The sequence below is a fragment of the Calidris pugnax genome, unplaced genomic scaffold (genome assembly GCF_001431845.1).
Source record: "Calidris pugnax isolate Ruff unplaced genomic scaffold, ASM143184v1 scaffold15, whole genome shotgun sequence".
Taxonomy (NCBI): domain Eukaryota; kingdom Metazoa; phylum Chordata; class Aves; order Charadriiformes; family Scolopacidae; genus Calidris; species Calidris pugnax.
This window is the reverse complement of record NW_015090774.1, coordinates 484728-504674: the sequence shown is the minus strand read 5'-3', so window position 1 is coordinate 504674 and position 19947 is coordinate 484728. Positions and strand designations below refer to the sequence as shown.

Below are 19947 nucleotides of genomic sequence, written 5' to 3'. Positions count from 1 at the left end.
TCAAACACAAGGCTCCACACAGAGCAAATGATTTTTAAAGAATGTTTCAAATGAAACTTGCATTCACAATTTAGGAGACAACCCCCCAAAACTGAACCAAGTGTTTTCCACAAAAACTCTATAAATTCTTGGACACCAGCACTGCTGCTCAGGGACTGACATTCAATTAGATGAAGTAATTCCCCACATGCTTACAGCTTAACATAAGAGCTGTCATATTGTATACACACAGGCATTCTTTCTTCTAATGAATTCCCCATAAAAATCCTTTTCTCTCAATCATTCATCAATTACAGAAGTGCTGAAGGGCTCTCATTTGAAAGTATAGGGGGATGTTTTCCTTGCGATCAATGACCCGTGTGAACCTAAAATTTGTTAATGCATTTTATGCCAAAGTTTGGGAATTCTGTTGAAGTTGTACAGTTAATATTTCCAGTCTCCCAGGGAAGAAGGGCTCCCCCTCGCTATGGCTGTGAAACTCGTGAAGCAGAAGTGGGATGTGTCACCCGAGTCTGAACAACACGTGCACACGTGATGTGCGTAGGATGGGTTGAGATTTATGCCCTTTCTACAGCAGAATTGTTTGGGTCACGCACAGTGGCTATTTGTTGTGAATTTCTAGGTGGTTTTGTTTGCCAAAAGCCTGAACATCCAGTGGAATGAAAGTCCCTGCAGCCCAGCTACAGGCTCTTCCACTACAGCCTGTTGCCTTTAGGTACTATCAGAGGAGCAGCTTCCCACACCGAGCCCCTTCTTTCCCCTGGACCCGCTCTTCCCCAAGGGTGGATCATGCCAGACAGCTTAAACCCGGCTACAAATGAGAGGTTATTTGCTCCTGGATGGATGAAAACAGAAAGGGAAAACCCAAAACTTCCATTTGCCACCTCATTTCTTTCCATGTGAACCTGTTGCCCGCCTTTTCCTATTTCTCTCCAAATTTCTTCTTCCAGGAACATTTAATCAGAGCAGATGCTCTCTCCCAGGAGACCAGACACTGCGCTCTAAGAGGTTCAGGGAAACAGTATGTGCATAGAAGATTTCACTGCCATTGTTCAATTTGCATCGTTCAGGATATTAATTTAATTTTAGATGCTCCACCACAGCCAGGGAAAAAAACCACTCTCTCTAAATTAAATTAGCTGATAGCAAAAGCATCTAATGTGCAGCAAATGGAATTGCATTTTGCTTATATTCTACTAAATTAACTTTTAGATCTTTGAGAAGTAAGAGGTGCATTATTCAACACATCACCCATATAAAGCTTGCTTAATAACGATATTTTGATTATGTTTTTCTAATTTAGGTCTGGCTGAATGACAATATGACAATATTATTCGACAATGATAATAGCATTTGCCTGAGAACTAAAATCAGTACTAAATGACATTTACATTTATTCATGTGAAAAATACATTATTTTAATTAAACAGACACACCAATTCATTCTGTTGTATAAAATGACTTTCTAAATTGAACCCAAGATAAAAATTGCCTTACTGACAGCAAAGTCAGAGCTTTCAAAACTTCCACAGGTGGCTAAGAAACCGAGTCGAAACATGAAAACTTGCTGTGAAGCAGCACTGCACAGAGGACACTGACAGTTTGGACCCCCCGTTAGCACCATCAGTGTAAAAAGGGATACGTTTGTCTCTAAAGACAGCGTTGGTGCCCCGAGAGCAGTGTGGGGACTGTGGGCTCTCCCCACGCTGTCACCCCGTGGGTCCATGGTGGGGTGACTTTACCCACTGCTCCACTGGCCCACCTGCTGCTGACAGAGAAGGTCGGAGGGAACCTGGAGATGTGGGTTGGGCTGCAGATGAGGTGGTGGGACAACAGAGCCAGCCCCGTGTCTGCAGGAGAGCAGGAGTGACAGACAAGTTGAGCCCATACCAAGTTCTTTGAATGGGTCTGGGAAGAAAGGTGTGACATACTGATAACAAAATGGAGAAAATGAGTCTGAAAATCATGTGGACTTGACTAAAAGCCACAGTAATCTGGGAAGAAGGGAAAGGATTGATCTTAGGCTGCTCAAGAAGCTGCAAAGGGCAGGGGTGGCTTGCAGGTCTGACTAAATTAAAAGGCTTGAAATAAAAGGCAATGCTGGGCTGGAGGCACTGGAATGATCCTGGTGATGGGAGAGATGCTGGGAAAAGCACACATCTGTGCTAGTTTGTTATGACACGTGCTATTTATAACTAGGGAGAAAAGAGGGAATGAAAATGATTGTTAGTACTAAAACTCTTGCGAAACTTCCAATTAAGCAAGGTTGTGTCTGACCCTTGTTTGGTGGGGTTACCTGAGCTGCTGAAGGATGGGCAGGATCCTTGAACACACATTTTTACTTTGAAATTCTGCACACTTGCACATAAAGGAATATCCATCTGCTATCGGTGGAAAACCACAGCATTTTTGCCAAAACCGTAAATAAAAACTTAAGTCACTAAGCAAAATGAGAAGCCTTGGAGAAACTTTAGTTAGAACTTTCTGAAAGTTTTGTACATGTTGCCAAGTGTCAAATGTTTGGGATGATACTGACCAAGACATTAGGGATCAAAACATTTCTTTATTTTTTCATTTTGCTTGCTTTGTACATCTGGCAGTGTCAGATTATTGCCCATTCCACCACGTCCCCAGTTACTCACACGCTCCATTCAAAACCCCATCTGACTGATTAACTAAGAGCAGAAAGCAGTTCTATTAGCACATCCACATGCCTTTGCAAACCAGAGATTTTCTAACACAGGTACAGGGTAATTATTCACAGACTGAAGAGGAAGCCAGCAATCAGAAAACCTTTTACAAATCAGAGACTGAGCTGCAAAACCGGCGCAAATTGCAAGGGACCTTAGGCCAAGTAGGTTTACTTGTAATTGTAGCCTAATTTTGCTGGATCAGTTTCAGTTTTTGAACATCCTTCCAACAGTTTTATTTGACAAAACTTCAGTAACATTAAACACTGATCGTCAAATCGTCAAAATCCAAATTCAAATACCAGTTGCCATACAGTAGGACAAGAAGGGAAGTGACACACAAAACCAATTCCAACATAAGGTGCTGGAGGAATGTATCAGTTGGGATTAACAGTGGCTAAGGCCACCTCAGGGGCAACTTCCTCAGTAACTGATTTCCCTGGTTCCCAACTGAAACAGAAAACAAAAGCCAGAACAAAAATCAATTCAAATCTAACAAAACCATGGATTTGATGGGAAACAGAACATTTGGTTTTGAGTATTTTAAATGTTTCTGAATTGGAATAAATTTAGTATATAACGTCCTGTCAAAACAATTAAGCACATTTTTTTTCATTCTTTCATTTTTTGCTTCTTTAGCTGAAACGATCTAAGGAAACATCCATTGTATTGTGCTTGCTTTTAAATTGTTCTGATGAAATCAAAATGTTTGTAACTACTTCCTGGAGACGATTTTGATTGCTGCAAGAGTTCTATTTAGCTTTTTCACAAAGCTTCTTTTATAAGGTCAGCCAGTCTCTTGAAGGCCTGCAATGACACAAACATGGTTCACGTTTATATTCCAGCATTACTTATATAGGAAACACACCAAACCTATAAAGCTACTGAAACTACCTTAACCATATACAGACTCAGTATTTTATACTGCAAAATTCAGCTGATATTCTCTGTTTCCCTTTTCTAACAACATGTATAGACTTTGACTTGTCAAAGCTTCCACTTCTCTGACAGAAAACAAAAGGCGGAGTTTTCTGAAACAGAAAAATACATATATTGATGTTCAAAAGTTATTTGCAGTTCAGACACAACTAAACAGTTGTACTTTTAATACAATTAGTAACCCCTGGAAGACTATCTCTTTTACTTTAATATAAGAGCCCAGAGGCTCCAAAGGTGAGAGGAAGAACAGTTGAGTGAGGAAGCATATAGAAGATGCAATTTGACTGTCAATACTACAGTTATGAATTACTTTACAAAGAAGGAAGAAGAAATAGAAGAAATACAGAAGAAGAAATAGAGAGGCAATAGAAGTGCTTATCTGTTACAAACCTTCACAACTGAAAGCACGACTACAAACACTGAAGTGTTTCAAGCACCTGAACCAAATGAGTACTAAGTCTACACAAATAAATGTGTCCTATCTTTCTTCCCGCTGATGTTACAGATCAAGCCAAATAAAATCCAAAATGTTCCTAAATACATAGAAGATTAGTTCCTGATAAATGAAATACAACATATATGTCAATTGTATAAAAGAAAAAAAAATTCTTTCTTATACAGGACTGACAAACACACACACATAAGCAAGCAGCCCAGGAATGGGAAGTCTGGAAAACAAAAGATAGGTGATGCCTGCTAATGCTAAAGCAAATTACAAAGCTTACTCTGACTTCAGTAAAGTCTTTATGAATAATGTCTGGGAGGATTAAGTGTGAGACTACATTTATGAGAGACACAGAACAATGTTTAATGGTCCTAAAAATATGGTACCTTTCAGGTCATTTGCATATGAGTATCTTGCCTAAGAAACAGCTAATACTGCTTCAGAAGTACTGCTTAATCACCTAAGTATTAAAAAAACTAAACAAACATTCAACAAAACACTTAAGCAGAAGTAAATAAAAATAAGGGAGCTTTATTATGTAAGAAACTGTCTTGATAGGAATGTACAAAAAAAATCTCACTTACCAGATCCATCTGAGCTGGCGAAGACAGAGAGAAGGAGGCTCTGACGTAAGAACTAGGCTCTGAGCTATCGATATTGAATGCTCCTCCAGGAACCAGTAACACCTAAGAAAAATTGATTGCCACCCAGTTATCACCACTTCTACAGTTTTAAAACGCTATACTAAGTTAAATTTGAGAAGGTTCACTGCTGAAACACTGGTAGCAGAACATGCCTTAATATATTTTTTCTGTTCAAAATGAGAAGCCAAAAATATGCAACCTGTAATCAGACTTTTCCTAACAAAATCAAAGGGCTCTCAGGTTTTGGTTTCCTTGGCTGGTGGCTTCCCAGGTCTGGCTTATCATTATCACAATGTTTGGAAGCACCAGTGAGGTGGGATGTAGTTTACTCAGTACACAGTGCTGACTCTCATACATTGTAGAAATAAAACCACGCTTAATTTCTCTTATTAAAAAGATATAGTGACAGCCATCATTCATATAGGTACATATATTGTGTGTATATATAGTATACATGACATTGTACTATGTATTATCATGGTTTAAATTTCACTAAGCTGATTAAACACCAACACCTGAATGTTTACTCAGTACACAGTGCTGACTCTCATATATTGTAGAAATAAAACAGACATGAAAATATTTTATTCCTGAGTCACTGTGTGTCAATGCTTGACTTGCAGGCTCAACGATGGTGCACAGCAAGTTCCCCTGCTTTTTTATGTGTGTGCATCTGTGTGGATACGTATGGTGATTTTTTTTATTCTTCCCTTATTTCATTTTAACATTATAAGCCATTAAACCATAGGTCATACTTCTTTCTGCAAAGCTTTTTCCATGATCAGCTGCTGTGTGTCAGAAACACCCTTAATTTTGATCCACAAGAACATGCCAGCAGCAGGAGGGTACCATTCTGCCAAGCCTGGGGAGAGAGAAAAGCAGGGAATCAAGAAAGAAAGTTCTGTCCCATCTTTAACTGATACACCACAGATTCAGTAATACTATAGCTTTGTTGCTCTAATGAACTCAAAGGTAACGGGGGCCACAGAGGCAGGATGCCACTTGCCAAATTTAAAGTACTGCTAATCAAATCTGTGTGGGCTTACTGTACTTGTGCTGGTATCATCAATGCTTTTTGTGAAAGTGATTGCTTTGAATTACAGAAATCCCGAACATCAACAAACTCTATGTGTTGATTACTTTCATATCAAGTAAACAACTTAAAATAATGTTTCTGATGCAGTTTCTCCTGCTATCACATTGACTATCAATAGAATTTAAAGTGTAGCAAAGGGCAAAACTGTTTTTCTTTAAATCACAATGATTACAGTTTAACCTCCAAACAAAAGGAGAGCCTAGGAGTTAAAAGGGAGGATGGGAATGCATAGAGAGGATTTATGTCTTAAGTTATATATGCGGACCTACTGTATACATTTGTTTACCAAGATTTCCTTATTGGACATATTTTTGAAGAAACTATATTTGACATCTTCTCAAGCTCTTCCTCGGTGTATTTAACGATTACATATCTACAAAATAAAGACTGTCTTCCATAATGTTATGGCTCCTATTACTAGAAAACGTGAAGACCTGATAGTCTTTCACATGAGTATATTCTCACAATACACCTTAAGGTAGCCCTGTGATGTTACACTGTTTTGATACTTGGGGAATTGAGACAAAGAGGGCCTACCCAGGTCAACAATCCATGGTTGTTCAGAGCCATGTAGAAAAAGAAGAAATACCTCATATCTAAAGCCCTGGAATTAGCAAAAGTACATTAATGATTGTGTGGTGCTCGAGCACCCATGTCCCACAGAAGTATCATCTAAGGTAGGTGGGCAGTTCTTAAGCAGTTGTTGCTGACTCCACTTAGCCTGACAAAAAGAAATGAGTCACTAACTGTAATTGCATTACTGTTGATCAAATTCTTCCTATGCTCTGTGATTAACCACTAAAGTGGACATTTGAAATTGATTTCTGACAAAAAGATGATTACCACTACTGCTATATCAATTGTTTATATCTTCTTTTAAATTAAGGCCACTAAATCTGGCTATTTCAGACAGAGTTTTTAAAAATAAAAAGTATAAGAACATAGTGGAGTGAAATACATGTTCCTTCTAAAAATCCTTTACACAATAATGTGCTGAGCTTTTTTCTCATTGCCATCTCCTAGTCCCACCAGAAAAGCAAGAAAACAGCAGCACTGCATAATGTGTCCTAAGCTTAATATTTAATGTAATTGATTTGCTTATAGTGCTTATCTGTCACTTCAGTCAAGAGATGAACTTTAGTGGTTTTTCTTGAACACAAAGATGATGAATAGCTAGAAAAAAATCTAAGTAATTAGCTGTGTCGCACTCACTGACCTTTTAACCACTTGTCAGCAGCAATGAGCATTGCATCCCGCTGGGTCCTGTAGAACTCCACCACTCTGAAAGCAAATTACCAGTTCAAAGTCATGATCCCACAGCGCCTCAGAGTCCATTTGCTCCAAAGGCAGAAACAAAGCTTTTCTACTTGAACAACCTCAGTGCACATTTAATGGAAACACCAGCATATCCCAGATGGGCACAATACAGGATACTGTGTGTATGGAACTTTGTATATGTACCAGAGAGATCTTAAATATTTGCTTCAGCGTGTCTCCAGCAAAGCACTGATCAACCAGAGAGGAAGTGCTCGGGTGGCTGCTTCTTAATCTTTACATAGGCCATGGAAAGTCTTTATCTGTTATATCCATTCTGCCTATTATATCAGTGGATACATGCCCTGTTAGCAATATTTACACACAAAACAGGCATACTGAAGAAAATGAAGGACTTATACACATGCAAAAGCACAGACTCGATATTTGTGCTTTTGGGTAGAATTTGTGTAATAGGTACACATGGAAATGACATTTCACAAGATAAAAAGCAAATCATATTATAAACCTGTCACCACTATTTGACAGCTTCCCATTTCTTAAGCTTTTGAATCAATGTCCTTCTCACTTTAAGTAAAACTTCCAAATAATTCAATCTCTTACAGGGAAAAATGACCGTAACCCAAATTTCAACATGGACAAATCTTGTGCAGTAGCTTTTGTTGACATAAAATGAGACAGCTGTGATTCTGCAATGGAAGACACAAGAGAAATGGCTGATACAGAGTTCATAAATCAATGCAAATATGTTTCCTTCTCTGTACAGAAACCATACTTAGTAATTTGCATAATTTTACTTTTTTTATATACTCTCTGAACCAATAGCTTTGATTTCTGGATGCATTTTATTACACCTTATTGACAAACACCAACCCCACCAGAAGTTTATACAGCTTTGGGACTCAGCCTACACGAATTGCTACATTTTGCATGAAATGGGAAATCTCGCTTACACAGTTTCTACCACATCACAAATTCTATTGCAAGCTTTTTGCCTTTCTGTTATGGTTTTACTTTCATGTTGGAATGAAAATAATAAGTTTTAGTGAGACAAGACTTCCACAAAAATGCAGCTGCTGCAAATAGGCTATCTCCAAGTAAACCTTATCCAAATGAAATCACCTGGAAGAGACTACGCTCAGCTGTTGGCCCTTATCAATAAGTCACCTGACAACTAGAAGGTTACAAAGGGTTGCAGCTACCCTACTGCAGTATTGTCTTCATTGGCCAAGAGGAAGAACAGACTTCTGGCTTAAGCAAGGATGCTTTTTGGCCTACAAGAAGAAAGTAAGTAAGAGATGCATTTAGTGTATATTTTTCTAACTACTGAAAGCTGAGCTAAAGCATGGTCCAAGTTTCCCTGCAAAGCCTATCTTAATGCTCCTATTTCTCAAAACAAGGCAGAGCCAGGGCTGGCGTGTCTGCTATTTGCTTTTTGTTGTTTTCTTTTTAAAAATACTCATGTTTACAGTATGGACAACAGGCACCTGCTTAGGGGACAGAAGTGGCTGTTACAGTCAGATACAGGAACTTTTCCCATGCTTTGCTCATGTTCCTGTTACAGGCCTGGGCAGAGTGTAGCACACTACTTGGGGCATCTGAAATGAAGCACAGATACTCGAGAGAAACTATGCTCCTCCAGCATAATAAATGAGAAACAAACATGTGTTACTCAGTATATTAAAAATTCTGAGTCAAACCTTAGCCCAGAGCTCTGTCTCCAAGCACAGTGACAGAGGTAATGTTTAGCAAGTGTTGGTGAACCCTGTTGCTCTGTGTAGGTCTTTCCATCAGCATCCACAATCATTAGATTGAGGGTGTTAGAGGGTGAATCCCTGCTGAGTTAGTGAGGCAAGAACTCTCTTTATAGAAGCTATGTTGACTCTTCCTCAATAGATCATGTGCTCAGTGATCTTAGCCTTTGCTATAACCCCTACCACTTTAGCAGGGATGGCAACTTTATTTACTGACTTGATGCTCCCAGTAACCTCTTGAGCTCCCTTTCAGTTGGGAGCTGCACGATGACCGTGCTGGTGGAATGGCAGGTTGTGGGTCTGTGGTGGTAGTTTATATGCCCTGACCTGCATGTCTGCAACTTCACACTGAGCTCCTTCAGGATTCTTGTGTGAATACAGTCAGTCTTGGAGACCTGGCTTATCCCCGTGGCCTAGTACTGGTACCTCCTCTGACCTCTTTACTACAAAGAATGTTTTATGTAGGTAACGAGAAGCAGAATGACAGATGATGGGATTCAGCATATGACATGACCCTACCTGTCTATATGCTCCAAGAAACCCTTTTCTCCCCATTGCTGAAGCAGCTGTGATATCATAATCTAAAGAAATAAAACACATCATCAATACCATATTTTAAACAGGACTGTTCTGCAATTCTCAAAAGATATGTACTGTTATTCAAAATTCCACACAGGCAAGAAATTGCATGTGGGGTCTCTTGGAGCCCTTTATAAACAGAGGTGGCAACAGCAACAGGCCATGGTAGAACATGTTACTGCTGTCTCCAAGGATCATGGCAGTGTTTGGAAGCTGGGGTGGGGGAGGGAAGAATGGATGGAGAGCTGAATATGGTAATCAGGGAGAAAAAGGAAGGCAATTTTATATTGCTTTACCTTCCTGCCCATATCAGCCTCTCTGCTTTAATACTGCCTCTGTGCTGACCTAATGGAGCTGGAAGATGGAAGCCATATCTAGATGTGCTCAATGTGTCTTTATTACTAATTATAAAGGGGCTCTAGCTGGCAGCCCACTTTGTAATGCCTCTGTGGACTGCCCATATTGTTCCAATTACAAAGTAGAATGAAAAACAGAAAAAAACCTAAGTGCTTCCAAGGTATGCTTTACATTGCGGTTTTTCAAGTGAACCCACTAGCAATAGATACAAAGTATTTTAATTCTTGAGTCTTGAAACCTGAGGGTTAAGGGCATTTAGCTTTCCATGCGCTGAGACACCCTTTAGCTCTGGCTGTAATTTCTGTGGTGGTCTCTTTTCTTTTGGCAGAACTGACAATGTATGTGCTGCTTATAAACAAAACTGTAAAAGCTCAGAGCAACTGCAGATGTGCCAAGCTGTTTGTCTGTGGTTTCCTATGACTTGGAATATGTTCTCTTTTCCAAGGACAATTCAGTTGGCAGTTTGGTACTTGCCTGTGTGAAAGTGCTGGTATGCATTGTTGAAACCTGAATGTGTAGAATAACTCTGTCGATAAGAGGCTTTGGACCTGTCAGAAAACCTATTCTTAACCTACAAAAAAAAAAAAAAGAAAAAAGTTACTACAGAAATGCAGTGTGCAATACCTTGTGTGAGTTATGGTTTATCTTATAACTGGGAAAACATGTAACCGTTTCATTGATATTGAAAGGATCCTCTATGCATTTAAGGTTATCTATATCTTAATACTGCCCTAAGCCCCAGGCTTATGCAACTTATGAGCTGAGTATCAAAGTCATGAAATAAAAACATCAAAGGGGTTTTAAAGCTTATAGTATCTTCTTAGTTCTGAGACTGCAGGACGTATCCCACATTTGTAAGCTTTCCTCTGCAACCACAAAGATTACATGAATCAAAGGGAAGGAAAGTTAGCTTTTCACATGATGAAAAATCATGAATGCTCAGGGTTTATGATAAACAGATGGAAAGTGTCAAACAGCTTTACTCTTTCACTCCCTTTCAGTACTGCAGAATAAATGGAATTTAGACTGATAAACTAGATTCTCATTCATGTTTCAGTTCTTATGACCCATTTTTACAGATTGGCTGAAGTTTTTCTTTGAAGAAAAATAGAACCAGTAAGCTCATGTGTGTCTTTGACAAAGATAAAATTGCATCATGCCTTTTTGCAGTGTCACTTCTGAAAGTGCAATCACACTTAGCATCATGTTGTCTCCTCACTTTCTCAGAGATGGGGTTATAATCCACTAGCTGCCAGTGCAGAATTCACATTACTTTCTTATATCTATTAGGATAATAAACAAAAGCAAGTTAAAAATCAAATATGTTGACTTGTGTGAAATGAAAAACAGCCAGCTTAGTCATTCAGGCAAGGGGAAACAGCCTGCCAGAATTGTAAGGCTAGAAGACAAGAGATCAGTATAATCCTATGAATAATTTGTGGAGAAAGATGCCATCATTTCTATTCTGTATTATACGTTCAGGGAGTCTTGCAGGAATGGTAAGAGATAGAAGGAGAAACAGAAAAAGAAGAGAGAAAAGCTCCTAGGAGTTCCAGGATCCAGCATCTGTCTTTCTGTCTACATGGTGGCAGCAAGAACGGGCTGCCATGGGAGAGCGGGTTAGCTGTCAGTATCAGAAGAGAAACAGAATCTGGAGTTAAATGACTGCCAAGAGATGACATGAAAAGTGAGTGGACTGAGAGAAGCTGTGGATCGGAAAGTACATTCCAGAAATGGATAGGTATTAGATGAAAAAACACTGACATGTCTGATCATTTTGCATGAAGTATTAGTCTTGTGCCTTAAATGAACAGGCAATGCTGAGCAGTCTGAAGCTGGCCTTACCCAGACGAGAGAATTTTAGAGAAAGAGTCAGTCCTGATAACTCGGCCATCCACATCCATTGAGAGGAAAGTTGGAGCCCATGGCTTGGAAGAAAAATAAAAAATAAAATTCAAGGTGCTAGTAAGGATTATGATGGAATTATTTTCTTTACTATGAAGACATAACTAATTTCTTTAAAAAATATTTGATAGTAAATATTTTACAGATGTGCATTCCAAGGAAAAAAAATGCAGTAACTTGCTGACAAGTGATTGTTTAGGCTAATTGTGTGAGAGTCTTCTATGAAAATCATCAAGAAATCAGCTTTTTTTTTTGATGCTTAGCCCACTGTTCAGCATACCAGGGTTCAGTTAAAGTTTCTGTATGATGACATCAGGAGAGAGAAATTATTTCTCTGCCAAGATTTTTTTTAATGGAGTAAACAGATACTGTAATTTCTAAGATGAGGCTCTGTAGCTTTTAGCTTTTGCTTAAAAAGGGAAATCAGAAGATATGACCAAATTGGGATGATTTGAGTTCAGCACACTTTTTCCTTATCAAGAATTCTACTTTTACACCTTCTCACCTTACACCATCCAACAAAGCTGCACAATGTTATTCACTGAACAAGTGAAGCAGTTTTATTGCCTGCTCCCTTAAAAACCTATTTCAAAATAGAAAATACTGAACATTAGCTTCTACCAATGTTTTACTGCTTTATAAGGCCAGTTTTTAATCCTAAAGTTAGGTAGGCTGTGAACTGTGCAAATGTACATCCATGTGTGAAGACAGATCAACACTTGATTGTTACCCACTTGAGGAAAACTTCCATGAAGGAAGGAAGCTGCCTACCCAGTACTATGTCCCGTGGTATCTGGGAGAACTCTCTAGGGTTCTCCAAATGGCAAAGGGGTAAAAATGGGATACAGTAATTTGGGAGTAAGCAGTCTTCCACTGAATGAAGAGGCTGGGCTGAAAGGAACATTACGAGGCCGCTATTTTCAAGTGCTGCTTCAGTGGCATACTTGTCTTGCTCTGGAGGCAAAGTCTTTGCCATTTTCTGGCTACTAAAGGAAATTCTGTCCTGTATAAGGTTGAGGAATTTGAGCCACTGATTAACAGGACCGATGCAATAAAATGCCACAAAGGGGACAACAACTGAAAGTAGCATAGACTGATCTTGGTAGGACATAAAGGAACATGCAGGAAAGAACATCCATGGGTCAAACCTTAGTTCTGTCCTGCACCAGAAGATGTTACTAAGGAGTATGGAAGACAAATTACCTTTTCAAACTGAAGAAAGTAGTAAGGATCATCTTCTATTATGAGGAAATCATATTTTCTTGCAAGCTAAAGAAATTAATAAAAATTAAAGATTTGTTAAAATGTAAAGACATTGTAAATTCAGTTTTTCCTATACCCTGTCCCTATCACCAGGATCACAGTATGATCCCATGGATTCCTCATTCATTATTATACAAGGGTCTATCAAGAGAAGCTTTCAAATGCCTGATTTAGGCATCAAGCAATTCTAGGAGTAAACACGATACCTGCAGTACAAGGACATGCATATAACTGGAGGTCTGTTGCATGTAGTGTTCAAACTGTGCAGAAAACTTGCATTAAGTCCAGTTTGAAGCCCGTGGCAAAGATACCAGCCAGCAATGGGCTACTATTTATCTAATGCATAGTGCACCTCTGAAGAGTTGTCATGAAAGCCATTCTGCTGCAAACAAGATCTAGGAGGAATGTCTATTGGACCAATAACGGGCCCAATGACCACACATGGAGTATCCTCAACTGAAGTGAGACTGGCATTTATTGCTTTCCACCTACAAGGTTCACAAGGCCCCAGCTACGTACCTGGTAAATCTCCTTCTTGCGCTCTGTGGTCAGAGAGTTTCCAGTTGGGTTGCAGCCATTCGGAATAGTGTACAGGAATTTGGGGAGGTGGTGGCTACGATTTTTGACATCTTCTGAGCTCCAAGTAGATAGAATTTCTTTGAGAGCTTTTGGAATAATGCCATGTTGGTCACTAGGAACATTAATTATGTTACAACCCAAAGGTCTCAGCTGTTGATAGGAGGAACAAAACTGTCATAATCCTGTAATTCAAAGGTCTTCCTTTTGTCATTGGCATTGTAAAATTTCAGTGATGCAGAGTGTTTTGGACTTTACAGCTATATCAAACTCCATTTCCTTGTGATTCAAAAGAAAGTTTGCCTGAAATTGCTGTGAAGCTTGTCAAGCTTATCACAGTACTCTTTTTGCCTTGTTAAGCCAACTGACAAGAAGGGCTAGCTCCCGTGTCCAATTGCTGCTCTTCTGCAGGAAACCACATGGTTTTGCAAACAGAAAGGGATTTTGTGAATTTGAACTGTATTCTCTCAGGACTCCTCGTGCTCTTGTCACAGAGCACCTTCATTTCCTAGTGAGAATTTATACTCTACTTCAGTGGAAATGCCAGAACCATAAGCTACTCTTCACTGACAAAGGGCAAAGAATTTATTCTCAATAGATATGCTCAGCAATACAAGAGAGAATGAAATGATGTTACTGCAATGACATGTTGACAGCAGCATAAAAAAATATAGGTAAAATACCAACAAAAAGCATGCTGTCTCCCCCCTGTGGAATTTCAATTTGTATCATGTAGTACATTGCATTTTTAAGTAAAAATGCAAGTTGCTGCACTGTCAAAATATATTCCTAACAAAGCATATCTGATTAGACAAGATATACTCAAACTTACCACAGCAAAAAATAACAAAATACCTTTTGATGCAAGGGGAGACTAGACTGAAATTGTAGTTTATCATCTATCCTGTCCCTTCTTACATACAGTTCTCAAGCATTTTGAGCTGAGATTTAATTACATACTGATTGAATTATTTTTCAAAAGTAAACTTTGCTATTTTTGGATAGTTCTTACTAACTCACACCTTCATATATGGATGTTTCAGGCCTGTTCCAATTTCATACTACTTATAGCTATGGTATTATCAGACCATGAAATACTTCAGGTGAATGTGTTGACATGTTGAATACCCACTTGTTATAAATTTGCTTTAACCTGACTAGGTTGTGACCAATCCTTTCAATCCCAAATGTGACCTTAGCCCTTGAATGAACCAGGATTTGGAAGAGGAACTTCTGCCCTGGGAAGAGCTTTTATAAAATTTTTAGCAGAAAAGCTTGTATGAATTAATATTTATGAACTTAACTGGACTAACACTAAAAACTTGATTCTTCGATACGTTTTTACAGAGCATATAAGTGTACATATAAGCCTGCAGATCAGGTACTTCAGTTTACTTCAAATGTAACATTCACAACATCTCGCAGCTAAAAAGTACTTACAGCTGCTAATGTCCCAGAATATGTAGGTGCATCCAAAAGAATATTGTCCCCAGGATTAATAAGCATTTCAAACACCTGTGAAAGGGAAGTCTATTTTAGAAAGATTTTGCCATTCTTGTACACATGCTTCATCTTTCTGACTTCTTTGGGATTAAAAATCTTCATTAGATATTAGTAATGCCCTAACTGTTTAATTACACTGTCTGAGAAAAGCACTGAATAGATGAAAAATCTGCTTTAGAGTCAAATGAAGCTAGGTAATCAGCTAGGGAATACGGAAAGACAGTGCTCTATTAAACAACAGAAACACTGCTTCAGTTACAGAAAGGATCAATTAAGCAGCAGTGGGAGTGGACTAGAAAGGGTAATTATTTAAGGAAGTCTAACATAATTAGAATTGAGTTATGGTAATGCAATTAATGCACCGATGTACTTATTACTGCACTACTTGAATAACATGAAATGTTGCATTATAGCATATTTTCTGACAGGCTCTTTGGTTTACCCAGACATTCGTGCAGCCCTCACAGATGAGACTTGCCGCACCAGCTTTATGTCAGTTCTGTTTTCTTGTATTGATAATACCATGGGACACATATTTAACAAACTACCCTGCATATAGTTATAGTGGCACTTAATGCCGAGTATAACTCAACCTACAGAAAAATAAACATCTTTCTGAAAGAAATGCTTTTAACATATGAAGCTTTTGGTCTTACTTTACACAAGCCTTCCTGGCTGCCAGTTGTGACACACACTTCCATTTGTCCTTGCTCAGGACTGTAGTTGGCTGTGGGGGGATTATGTAGATTCCGCTGGAAATCCTTTAGCCAAGACAACAACTCTGGAATCCTGAAACATGAATAAAACAAGGTGTACATTAACGTACAGGCCAAAGCTAGGCTGTTCCTCCAAATCACTGCCAAATCTAGCACACACTTCTGAGTCTGATTTCAACTGTAACAACAATACACTTAGATGCTGATTTTATGATCCCTTTATCAAATGGTGAAAATGAGATAAATGTTTCTTATGGAAAAGCAGAAGAAATGAGCATCTCAACACCAGATTATCACACTGAATTCTGGGCACAGATGATATGCCAAGGATGGAATAGGGGTGGAGGCTAAACAATATCCATTCCTAGGAGTGATCTTTCCATTGTCAAATGTGGCAATGTGACAAAGCTTGCAATACTGCTAGGAATAGGCTGTAGATAATACAGATTTATGAAACAGATTTTTAAAAAAATACGTTTTAAGATGATGTAGGATGTTCACAAATGGCTGAGTTCATTTAAATGTTAAGTCTTAACTTCACTGATTAATGCCCTGTATGCCTCTGTAGGTACCTAAATATTTTTGCAAACCTGTCACATGCCTGACTCAAGTGGTGTCTGCTGGGGAGCTCACAGGAGTGCTAAAGTAACTTAATGATACGTCATTTTTGTACTAAATGTCAGTACTATAAATACCTCCATTCAACTACATCCACAAGTAATACATACTGACTTTAATATGTGGTACCAAATGAGAGCAAAATAGATACTCCAGAATAAGCCAAACTATGTTACAAGATAACATGTAGTATTTGGTATATGTTATAAGATACTACGCAGTATCTTTTAATTAATATTTTCTTGCAAAACACAGAATTATTCTTCCTAGCGGGTTGGGAGTCTGGATTCTCAGATGCTAACAGCCAGGAGATGTTCTGGTTTGAGAATTACTAGTATTAGCTTTGTAGTTTGTTTTTTTTTTTTAAATTAGTAATATGCTTAAAATTTTCCACTTATTTCAATTTGCCTCACATTTCAGTTTAAACTTGATTTTGTAAAACAGGTTTTACAAATGGATTTTAAAAACCCAGGTGAATTAATGCGAAATAAAAGGTATTATGATCCTTTGATTCTGGTATCTTGAATTGCAAGCAGCCCTGAGAGATACCCTGCTGAGGCCGAGTACTGGAGAGCTCTCTTCATCAGATCTTCCCCAATCTCAACAGCAGTTCCATGTCCAATGGCAACCGTAGCCCTCTTAAATGGAAAAAGGTTAGGGTTTGGTGCCCCCCCAGCCAGAGAGATGAGAGATGGAGGAGACTTCTGCATCAATTCAGCTAGAATAAAAAGAAAAAAAACCATGGTTACAATTTCATTATTGCAACACTGATCATATCCTTTAGTCAATATATAATAATGGTCCAGAAAAGCTCGTTCCATTTTTCACTTTATTTTTCTATCAGCAGGAATTCAAAAGGATAATAATTCTTTCTAAACTCACCTTTCTACTTGGATTAAATAGGTGCTGGGAGGGATGACACGGGTGGGAGATAAAAAAAAACCAAAAAAACCCACCTTTGTTTTAAAATAAATTATAGCTTTTTCATCTTATCTGGACTGTTCTACTATTATAAAAACTTTTTTCTGTGACTGATGTCTTTTAGGCTTCAAGAATTTAAAATCTCAATGACCTTCTGTTGAGACTGACTTGGAATGATTTGCTTTGCTTTTGTTATTCAGTCTCACTTCAGCTGATGTGGTGCTAGTGCAGCTACACTGACAGTGACATCTATGACTATAGCTTTTTCATCAGGTAGCAGGAACATTTCTGGCAGCCTGGCTCTAGTGGCAGAGGCACTGTGTAAATAATTCAGTATGAAGGAAATGTTAACAACTCCTGCTTTAAAGTCACAGTTTCACAATTACTCAGATCCAATCTATGCAGCACAGACTAGACCTCAAACCAGCATGGGCACTTGATTGTATTAATCCAAGAGCGCACAATATGGTATTTGTGCTGGCTTGATGCTTTCACATCAGATATGAGAGGATGGATGATACCAGATCTGGTTTAAAGTTATCCTGTTATCAAGTTTGTACTCCACTGCAAACTTGTGCATGGGGAGTTAATTCTTATCAGTTCAGCAATATGGGTCACGTCTATGACTTTTGGTCTGGTAAACATATTTACCTCATCATCAAAACCGCTGCCTCAATGTGTTTTTCTGCACAAGCTGTGCTACTTAATATTTGTGTTACGATGCATATCAATGTATTACTTGAAAAAGCATAGAGACTGACTAGAGTGAATTAGTTGACTTAGCTGTACCTGTATATTTTTGGTACATTCTGCCACATTTTTGGCAGAACAGCAAATACCAACACCTTACCAAGAGAGGAAACTGACCCCTGAAGGCTTAACTAATGATGTATGTCCCATTCTGTCAGGACCCTGTAGGTTTCAACTGAGTAAACAAGTAGGCAGTTAACCTGTTCTATCTGTCACACAGAAGACTACGTAACATGGTAGCCTAAAGATTGTGTCACATAGAAAAGGAAAGTGTAGCAACACTGAGAGGGTGGACAGGGTAAGGCATTGATAGATGTTAACAGAACACAGGAAAGCCAGGTGCAAAGAAGCATTATGCTGGCATTGAATTTCAAGTCATTAGCAGTTGCTTGTTTCCAGATAACTGGCCTAAATTCAGTAGCAAACTGTGCCAAAAGCCCTATTTCAGAGGCAGTCACAGAGATATTTTTTTTCCAGACACATGTTGAAATGATAATACTCTTTCTTCTGTCTGGATGGGTCCAGGGCTATTCATTTTTTTCTCCTTTATACCTGCTTGACATCTCAACTTGACAGAAGTTAACCGGCCTTCTCATAGTTTTCTTTCAAGCCTTCTCAAGTCTTTAGCCATGATACCCCAGCAAAGTCTAGAACATGGGATGATACCCGTCCAGAGAACCTGGAAAGAACGGTTCTGTACTCACTCAGAAGTCTTATTGGAGATGCTTTTCTTGCTGCACTCACAGTGTTGATGAACCGAGAGTAATTCATACCTATGGGGAAAGAGCAATTAGTTGGATGTGAAGCTGGAAAAGTGAAAAGGAATCCCTGTGCTTTTGGCATGTGCATCTCCAACAAGTGATGCTTCCAATTTGTCATCTCCATAGATGTCCTCTATCATAAATTACATGTCAATTTATTCATGCTAAAATCAGTGCTTGAATTTTCCTCTTTGAATTCAATGAAAAGGTTTCTATTTCACACTCATAGGTTCTGTCACAGCCTCCCCGTGACACTGGCACAGCGGGAATAGGCCAGATGCTGCTGTTCTGACAAACACCAGTAGCTTTGATCTTGTTGGTCTGTAGTAAATAGGAAAAAGCCTTTTTCCCCTCCCTTTATTCCAGCTGTGGAGTTTTAGAGGCAGATTACAAACGTGAAGATCTGATGGATCTTGAACACCCATCAGGCCTTTTTAAATGAGATTCCAGCTTTATTTAGGTGCATTAAGTATTGCATTTAAAGCGCTTTAATGATTGCAAGCCATTGTTACAAGTCACAACACTCATCAAGTTAGAGGTGTTTTCTTAGGAAGGATAATTAAGAATGCCTTTCAAAATGCTTCAGATGAGTGTTTTTCGCGCCTTTTCCCCGGTGCCCACTGAGACTTGGTGGAGAGTGAACTTAAGTCCGGTGGGAAGCCTCAAGGCCTGTTCTCCCAGGAAAGCCACCAGCTCCTTCATTAGGAAGGAAATCAGGGGAAGGAAACGAGGGCAGGAAGACCCTGTCATCCGGACCAACCCTTCCGAGTTGTGCCTCTGCTGAACCCACAGAACGTACTCCTTCAGCAGCCGCTGCAACACGCATGTGCTGGCAGTTATTGAAATGATCTGTCGAGCAAGACTGCTTAAAAAAAACCAACCCACCTCACGCTTTCTAAAAGCACCGTTCTGGGCTCCCCTCAACCCCCAGCCGCAGCACCCCCAGGCCCTGCCGCAGCGCTGCTCCGGCCCCTCAGCCATGGCTTCTGCCCTCCCTCCCTCCCGCCGCCTCCGCCCGGGGCCCGGCAGCCGCCTGTGCCCTAGGGGGGATCTCAGGCAGCGCTTCGCCCCGCTCTCCGCGGCGCTGCCCGAGGCTCCACACCGCTGTCCCCCCACCCTTCCTTTCCTTGAGGGGGCACGGCGTTCCTAGGGCCT

At 39.4% G+C, this 19947-nt stretch overlaps 1 protein-coding gene across 1 annotated transcript; it reads right to left on the bottom strand.

Annotated features, from left to right (window-relative positions):
• Positions 1 to 2543: 2543 nt before the first annotated feature.
• Positions 2544 to 18804, bottom strand: AADAT (aminoadipate aminotransferase). The gene is made up of 13 exons (XM_014945180.1): positions 18736 to 18804; positions 16910 to 17078; positions 15683 to 15815; positions 14964 to 15038; positions 13467 to 13676; positions 12888 to 12953; positions 11625 to 11707; positions 10254 to 10350; positions 9363 to 9424; positions 7031 to 7095; positions 5474 to 5580; positions 4659 to 4760; positions 2544 to 3497 (listed from the first exon to the last, which is right to left on the bottom strand). Exons 1-13 carry the CDS (start codon positions 18800 to 18802, stop codon positions 3456 to 3458), a joined length of 1278 nt encoding a protein of 425 aa, XP_014800666.1. The 5' UTR covers positions 18803 to 18804; the 3' UTR covers positions 2544 to 3455.
• Between the last annotated feature and the right edge of the window lie 1143 nt (positions 18805 to 19947).

Coding starts and splice junctions, on each gene's coding strand:
- AADAT (XM_014945180.1), bottom strand. CDS start 18,802: ATGAATTACTCTCGGTTCATCAACACTGTGAGTGCAGCAAGAAAAGCA. Junction 15,039..15,682: donor GCCAGGAAGGCTTGTGTAAA/GTAAGACCAAAA, acceptor TCCCTTTCACAG/GTGTTTGAAATGCTTATTAA. Junction 13,677..14,963: donor ATTCTGGGACATTAGCAGCT/GTAAGTACTTTT, acceptor TCCTATCAACAG/CTGAGACCTTTGGGTTGTAA.